The sequence below is a fragment of the Triticum aestivum genome, chromosome 1B (genome assembly GCF_018294505.1).
Source record: "Triticum aestivum cultivar Chinese Spring chromosome 1B, IWGSC CS RefSeq v2.1, whole genome shotgun sequence".
In the NCBI taxonomy this organism is placed as follows: Eukaryota; Viridiplantae; Streptophyta; class Magnoliopsida; order Poales; family Poaceae; genus Triticum; species Triticum aestivum.
This window is the reverse complement of record NC_057795.1, coordinates 625,379,703-625,388,286: the sequence shown is the minus strand read 5'-3', so window position 1 is coordinate 625,388,286 and position 8,584 is coordinate 625,379,703. Positions and strand designations below refer to the sequence as shown.

The window sequence follows — 8,584 nt, the reverse complement described above, 5'->3', positions numbered from 1 at the left end:
ACGATATTCTTTGCCCGCTGGTGGCGCGTCAGTGATTAGCTTCTCCGCATCCAGCTTGCCCCAATGCACCTTTGCGCGGGCAAGGGCCCGACGAGCACCTTCAATACAGGCGGAGCGCTTGATAACCTCCACCCAGGGGCACGCATCCACCAACCGTCGCACGAGGCCGAAGTAGCTCCCAGGCATGGCCTCTCCAGGCCACAGCCGGACTATGAGGCCCTTCATGGCCTGCTCGGCCACCTTGTGGAGCTCGACCAGCTGCTTCAGCTGGTCGCTAGGGGGCACCGGATGGCCGGCCTCAGCATACTGAGACTAGAAGACCTTCTCCGTTGAGCTCCCCTCCTCGGCTCGGTAGAATGCGGCGGCATCAGACACGCTGCGAGGCAGATTTGCAAACGCCCCTGGAGAGCTCCGAATTCGGGTAAGTAACACGTAATTTACATTCATATGCTTGCTTTGCATGAAAAATGCCTTACCCGCCGCTATCTTCCTCACCAACTCAATCTCCTAAAGGGACTTATGGGCATCGGCCTTGGCAGTCTTGGCACTTTCGAGAGCCGAGGCGATCTCGGACTCTCGAGTCTTTGAGTCACGGTCCAAACTCTCATGCTTTTTCATGAGAGCCTGGAGCTCTTGCTGAACCACCGCCACCCGCGCCTCCTGCTTTTCTCGCTCTGCCCGTTCCGCGGCCGCATTGCGTTCGGCCGCAGACACGGCCTCCTTCAGGGTCACCACCTCGTTCGTGGCCCCTGCAGTACCCATGTTATCCTTGTTATTTTTTGTTGCAACCTAAATCCTTTTCTGTAAGGTACAAGTTCAAAGTGGTGTTACTCACCTTCTTTGTCCTGGAGCTGCTTCTTGGCGCGGCCGAGATCTTGCTCGGACCGCTCGAGCTCCTGCTTCAAAGCACCGACCTCCGCAGTCAGTGCGGCAGAGGTCTGCAGCGCAGCCTGCAACCCATATTGACATAATTTTTCTTAGCAACCCTGCGTATATCTTCTTTTTTTTCAGATCCTCGGTCCGGCTTTTCTTTCCGAACACCGAACCGAGCATCAGGGGCTACTGTCTATGTGGTATTACATTGCATATTTTTAACTTCTTACCTCAAAGCCTGATAGAAGGCTACTGGAGGCTTCGGTCAACCCGCTCTTGGCGAGCTGTACCTTCTGAATCACCGCACTCATAATAGTGCGGTGTTCTTCCTCGATGGAAGCACTCTGGAGCGCCTCCAACAAATTGTCCGGCGCCTCCGGTTGGACGGAAGCCGCCGGCGTCACGGTCTTGCCCTTCGTGCGAAGGGGCCGCCGGCCAAACTCCGGAACCACTGCGGGTTCTGATGTGGAGTCTGGCGCAAAGTCTGGGAGGCTGCCTTGTGGCGCCTCCGGAGCCTCCCCCTGATGGGTCCCTTCTTGGGATCCCACCTCGGCGTCCTCGGTGTCGCGAGGGGTGGAGGCAGTCGGGATGGAAATCTACATCCAACGGAGCCAACGACCCGCTCGATGAAGCGGGGAGATCATCATTGGCCGGACTACAGGTAGCATGCGGCATCAGAATGACACTATGTGACGCAGAAAAAGAAATTATAAATCATTCAGGAATCCGGATACTTACGATCTCGCCGGAGGCCTGGCCCTTGAAGGCCATTCTTCCTCGCCAACGTTGATGTTGGTGGAACTGTCCAGGGGAATAGTCCTTCCCCTCTTGGACCCTTCGGTCTCCCTGTTGGGGAAGCCTTCCTCTTCCTCTCTCCCTTCTCTGGGAGAGAGTCCTCTTTCTCCTCCTCATTTTCGGGGGAGGGGTCCGCCCCGGAGTCGTCGGACACCTGAAAAGGGAACTCTTTCGAGCACCCGTGGCCTCCTTCTTGGCCTTCTTCTCCGGCACCACGTGCGGTGCCGGAACCAGCAGCCTCGCTAGACGGGCATCTACTGGGTTTTCTGGCATGGGAGCCGGGCAGATAATCTGCTCCGCCTTCCTCATCCAGTCCTGTCAAAGGAAAAGGGGAAATTAAAACCCGGATAGAGTCAAACTATGAAAAGCAAGCGTCCCGTAAAGGGGTAGAATCACTTACCTCGTCGGCTTGGCGCTGCGGGCGAAATCTGCGATCTTCAGTCGCGGATGCGGGGGCTTCGGCGCCCTTAAACAGCACCCTCCAGGCGCCTTCGTATGTCGTGTCGAAGAGCCCGCTCAGCGCCTGGTGCTGTTCCGGATTGAACTCCCACAGTTTGAATGCCCGCTCTTGGCAAGGGAGAATCTGGCGGACGAGCATGATTTGGACCACGTTAACCAGCCTGAGCTTCTTCACCAGCTTCTGGATACAGGCTTGGAGTACCGTCAGCTCCTCCGAACTGCCCCACAGCAAGCCCTTCTCTTTCCAGGAGGTGAGCTGCGTGGGGATACAAGATCTGAACTTGGGGGCCGCCACCCACTTAGGGTCACGCGGCTCGATGATATAGAACCACCCCGATTGCCACCCCTTGACGGATTCCACAAAGGCCCCTTCGAACCAAAGGACATTGGGCATCTTGCCCAACATGGCGCCTCCGCACTCCGCTTGAGTGCCCTTCACTACCTTCGGCTTGACATTGAAGGTCTTGAGCCACAAGCCGAAGTGGGGCTGGATGCAGAGGAAGGCCTCGCACACGACGATAAACGCCGAGATGTTGAGGATGAAGTTCGGCGCCGGATCATGGAAATCCAGGCCGTAGTAGAACATGAGCCCCCGGACAAAGGGGTGAAGTGGAAAACCCAGTCCGCGGAGGAAGTGGGGAAGAAAAATGACCCTCTCATGGGGCCTGGGGGTGGGGATGAGCTGCCCCTCGTCGGGCAGCCGGTGCGCGATGTCGCCGGACAGGTAGCCGGCGCTGCGCAGTCTTTCGATGTGCTCCTCCGTCACGGAGGAGGTCATCCACTTGCCTCCCGCTCCGGACATAATTGGGAAAGGTTGAGACGAGATGTGCGGGCTTGGGCGCTGGAGCTCGAGTGCGCGGAGATGGATAAGCAAAGGAGGAAGAAGGCGTAGGTGAAAGGTGAATCCTTATCCCTTATATGGGCGGGCGAAGTCTACGCGTCCCCCACCGGCCTGGTAAAACTCGCTTATCCCCCAAGCGTCACCATCAATGGCGCGGTTGGGTTACCCACATCCGTATTGATGAGAATCCCGGATTAAGGGGGAACACGATCTCTGCTTCGACAAGACGTGCCAAAGAAACCGCTTCGCTAAATGCGCTGAGGTGGTAGAGTAAAAAATGATTCAAGTAATGGCTTGGTAGTGGCGTGACGTCATGCCGCAAAAAACGTCAGCAGATTGAACTTGTGTGTATATTATTCTCTCTACGGTGGAATGTGGAATTTATTTTGCAGAGCCGGACACTATCCTGGTGTTCACAATCTTCTATCATTCGGAGGAGGAACCCGCCTTGCAATGCCAAGCAATATACGCGCCGAACTTATCGTCATTGAAGCCTGGTTCAGGGGCTACTGAGGGAGTCCTGGATTAGGGGGTGTCCGGATAGCCGGACTACCATCATCAGCCGAACTATCATCGGCCGGACTATCATCATCGACCGGACTCCAAGACTATGAAGATACAAGATTGAAGACTTCGTCCCGTGTCCGGATGGGACTTTCCTTGGCGTGGAAGGCAAGCTTGGCGATACGGATATGTAGATCTCCTACCATTGTAACCGACTCTATGTAACCCTAGCCCTCTCCGGTGTCTATATAAACCGGATGGCTCTAGTCCGTAGGACACAACAACAACAACAACAACAACCCTTACAATCATACCATAGGCTAGCTTCTAGGGTTTAGCCTCCTTGATCTCGTGGTAGATCCACTCTTGTAAACATCCACAATATCAATATCAATCAAGCAGGACGTAGGGTTTTACCTCCATCAAGAGGGCCCGAACCTGGTTAAAACATCGTGTCCCCTGTCTCCTGTTACCATCCGCCTAGACGCACAGTTCGGGACCCCCTACCGGAGATCCGCCGGTTTTGACACCGACCCCCCCCCCCCGGTAGAGTGCCGACGAAGGCTCCAAGATGGGATCTCGCGGATACAGAAGGTTACGGCGGTGGAAATTGTGTTTCGTGGTGCTCCTGGATGTTTTCGGGGTACGTAGGTATATATAGGAGGAAGAAGTACGTCGGTGGCCGCCCGAGGGGCCCACGAGACAGGGGGCGCCCTACAAGGGGGGGCGCCCTCCTATCTCGTGGCCGCCTCCGCTGCTTCTTGGCTTGCACTCCAAGTCCTCCGGATCACGTTCATTCCAAAAATCACGCTCCCGAAGGTTTCATTCCGTTTGGACTCCGTATGATATTCCTTTTCTTCGAAATACTGAAATAGACAAAAAAAACAGCAACACAGGCTGGGCCTCCGGTTAGTAGGTTAGTCCGAAAATTGATATAAATGTGTAAAATAAAGCTCATAAACATCCAAAAGGGGTAATATAATAGCATGGAACAATCAAAAATTATAGATACGTTGGAGACGTATCATGTACATCTACCGCGTCGACGACGGTGAGTCTCGGCGGCTTGGCGCAACGGGGTCTCCATGACGGACGTGAGATGATGGGCTCATGTAGGATGGGGCACTGTCTGACGTCGTGATGGCGTCAACGGCGGGCCTGGCAAGGTAGATGCGTTAGTGCCTGCTCTGAAGATGGATCGACGGAAGATGGTGGTGACACCTCTGTAGCGGGCGCATGCCGTGCATGCTGAGAGTGTGCCAGACCGTTGTGTGCCTCAAACCTGGCATTGCGGCTTGGTTGGGGCCTCCGGTTTTAGATGTTAGGCTTTGGTGTGACGTCTGAGTATACGGCTCACACAATCTACACGACTTCATCAAGTGAATAGGAATAGCGATAGATGTTGTCAAGATGGTGGTTTCGGACTTATTGATGTATAACTTGTAAGGTCTCGATGAATAATTAATAGTTGCATGCATAGCCTAAATGCAGAAGTTGGGATCATTCTCCTTTTCAAAAAATTGGTATTGATTTATTATTGTATATGTTAATATTTTTATTTATAAACCTTGTTAAAATTTGCGAAGCTTGATTCTGACCAAAACTAATATGTCGGACTAAATAAAAACGGGGAGAGTACTAACTTTGTTTAAAATTATATTAAATTTAAGACACTCATTTTGAGACGGGGATGAAGGGAGTACTACCTTCATCCTGGTTTATCGGTCCCCTTCATATTTTGTGTCAAGTTTTGACCTTAAGTTTAATTAACAAAATGTTAATGCATGTTATAAAAATTAATATCATTAGAAACTATGTTTAAATATGAATCAAACGACATAACTTTTAGTGGCATGTATTGTCATTTTGTTAGATAAATCAATGGTCAAAAGATGGCATAAAATGGTAAGGGGACCAATAAACCAGGACGGAGGTAAGTAAAAAGAGAACATATAATAAACAAGATCCCGCCTCTTCCAGTTCTCGTCAATCTACAAACATGCAATGGAGCAGCATGGAGTACGTGTCAAACGCGCCGAAACGCGATCCAGAAGTGCACGGCGAGTCGGCGAGTGCGTCGGGCAGCGGCGAGAAGACACCGGAGTAGGGCGCTGGATGGATCTCCACCTGGCGAAGTAATCTCTGGACGCGTCGCTCGCTTGTGTCGAGAAAGGTTTCGCTTTCCCTCGTCGGCCGTCGACTCTGCCGGACCCATGTATAGCCTAGCAAAGTAGCAAGTGGTTCTTGACCGTGCAGCAGTACTTTCCATCGAGGATTCTACTCTTTCTAGTCCAGTACGTCCGCCGGCTGTGACGCTGCGCTTTCCGCGTCGACTCCATCCTTTCCGCGGGCAAGCTTGTGAATTCACGCCGGATTTCACTCCATCGAAGTCACAGCCGCGCGCCCGCGCGACGTGTTAGTTGCAACCTAGTCGTATTTTTCTCTCGGAATTTGCCGATCAATCGTGTTGCAATGGGGAGCACGAGTATGAGCAGAGAAACAGAGGAGCAGCGCTTGCGAAGCAGAGTGGTTTGCCATGAACGAAACCGATTGCATTACTGATTCTGTCGCAACATAACAGTACAGGTAACAATTTACATGAGATTAATTGGCGAGATGCTAGAATATCCAAAGGCTGGTGCCTACTGTGCCCTACTACTGAACCATCCTCATCATCGTGCGCCTCTTGTCCTGCGTTGAGCACGCTACCGTGCTCCACGTCCACGGTAATGTCGAGGGCGCCGGACTCTGCGTCGGTTGACTCCTCTTCGCCCGTGATCGCGTCGACCACGATGATGGCAGTCGTCACCTTGGCCAGCGCGGCGACAGGTGCTTCCGTTGGCCCGGAGAGCACGTCGATCCAGCCCTCGTCCGAGTCCCAGTCCGGGAGCGCCGACGCAGGGCAGGACAATGCTCTGATCCTGCTCTCGGCCGCGCCGTGCGACGGCTCGTCGTCCGCTTCGTCGGTGTCAGACTCCGACTCCCAGAATGCCGCGTCCAGCGTGCTCTTGGGCGACACCCACCTGCTCTTCACGGCTTCTGGCTTCGCGTCGACGACGGCGGCGGCCAAGAACGGATGCTCCAGCAGCTGCGCCGCCGTGAACCGATCGTTGGCCTGCCTGACAAGACACCTGGCCAAGAAGTCCTTGGCCTCCGCGGACAGCCACTGGGGCAGCTCGGGAACGGCCTCCGTGTACCCAATCCGGTGCAGCGCCGCCAGCGCGTCGCCGTCCATGCCGCTCCACGGGGCGCGGCCGGTGGCCATCTCAACAACCATGCAGCCAAGCGCCCATATATCAGCCGCGGGGCCCTGCTCCTCGCCGCGCGCCACCTCCGGCGCCATGAACGCCGGCGTGCCGCCGATGATCGGCACATCAGCGCCCGCCTCCCTGGCGCACCCGAAATCCGCGAGCTTGGCGCGGCCGTCGGCGCCGATCACCACGTTCCTCGCCTTGACGTCCCCGTGCACCACCCCAGCGCCGTGGAGGTACGCAAGTGCGGCTGCCACATCGGCCGCGTAGCCGCGGACGGCGCGCTCGTCGAGGCTCCCGCTGCTCGGCACCTGCTCCGCCAGCGAGCCGCCGGGGGCGAACTCGAGGAAGAGTTGGTAGGAGCCGTCGCGGGCGCCGCGGCCGCCGATGCAGGAGAGGACGCGCGGGGAGCTCAGCCCGGCCATCGCCCGCTGCTCCCTCCTCAGCGCCGCCGCGCAAGCCGCGCTCGCCGACTTGACCGCGAAGAGGTCCCCGGAGGCGTCGTCCGCGGCGAGGAACACCTCGGCCCCCGACGCGCCGCGGCCGAGCGTGCGCATCCGCGTCCATTGCTTGCTCACGGCCATCGTCGTCCTCTTTTCTTTCCTTCCTCTGCTGGTGGCAATTGGGTTGCGGTGGATTGTATTGTGTCGAGCTTGCTTGTGGCGATGACTTCTTTTTTGTGGCGGGTGCGCGTATATATATAGGTTGATGTGGGAGAGGAAAAGTTGGGGAGATTGCAAGTTTAGAACCTGGAAAGGAAGGTGTTTGGCGTGCGCGATAAAAGATAGGAAATCCCGAAGGGAAAAGGCGTGGGAAGCAAGCTGTTTGGGTTCTCGAGCACGCGCTGGCATCAGTACCGAATTTTTCTAAAGATGCTGTGAATCAAAAAATAACTACTTGTATGATAGAGATTATTGTGTTGGCATCAGTGTGATTGGGCAGATCGTCTCGATAGGATGGGGACGCGGTAGAGATGTGGCCTTTTGGGTTGGCCGACTCCAGCGAGACTCATCCAAATCTGAAGGCCCAGATGATTCCTTCCATTGGCATAAGCTGCTTGCAAGCTGAGAAGTTGGATATGGCAGTTGGCTAACCACTCAAGTGCCTCAACTTCAAGTGATCAACAACCAGACTTGGCATGGACTCGTCCTCCGGTTGCCATCTGTTCCTAGCTCCTTCCGTACCTCGGCGTGCGTCCGCGAGCTGGCGACGCACAGGTCGGGTCGGGTCGGGTAGGTGCAGCCGTTGGGGGATCGCCTTGCTCGTAGGCACGACAAGTGTGCAGCTGCTACGTGTTCTAGCTTTTGCTTGCTGATCCGTTCGTCGTCTTTGCCTTTCCTGTTGTGGAAAGCACTACACTTGTCCTTCTCAGCGTCAATGCCCATAATAAAAAGGACGCGACTAACAAACAGTCGACTGTTCGCTAAGCATTAGATCCACATGATCGTAAACCCGGTCTTTTGTTTCATTACAGAATGATTGCCCCCTGCCAGCATGCGATGCCATTTTCAGTGCAGGTTTGCATGCATACGGTCGCTCACCAATACTAGTTATAAACAGGACAAAAATATTGACGTCAGCCAAGATTCCTCTGAAATTCAGATCTCAAAATGTTTTGTAGCTCAAACCGTTGATCCGATTGAAAAATTGTTTTCACGTAAAAAATTGTCACGACAAGATCTTCGAAACTAGATCCCATGTTGGTATGTTTCGATGATTTTTTTTGTCAAAAGTTACCATGCATATGCATAAGCTACATAAGTTATCAATCTATTCACACAGGACTTATCATGCATCAAAATTAAACTGGAAGTTTTTGGCAACGTTTCAATGACTTCTATAGGTCGAATGTTATCACTTG

General features: G+C 54.2%; 1 protein-coding gene across 1 annotated transcript; it reads right to left on the bottom strand.

Moving 5' to 3' along the window:
- Nucleotides 1–5,930: 5,930 nt before the first annotated feature.
- LOC123097365 (mitogen-activated protein kinase kinase kinase 18-like) lies at nt 5,931–7,410 on the bottom strand. Its single transcript, XM_044519082.1, has one exon. It carries the CDS (start codon nt 7,305–7,307, stop codon nt 5,931–5,933), a length of 1,377 nt encoding a protein of 458 aa, XP_044375017.1. The 5' UTR covers nt 7,308–7,410.
- Nucleotides 7,411–8,584: the final 1,174 nt, after the last annotated feature.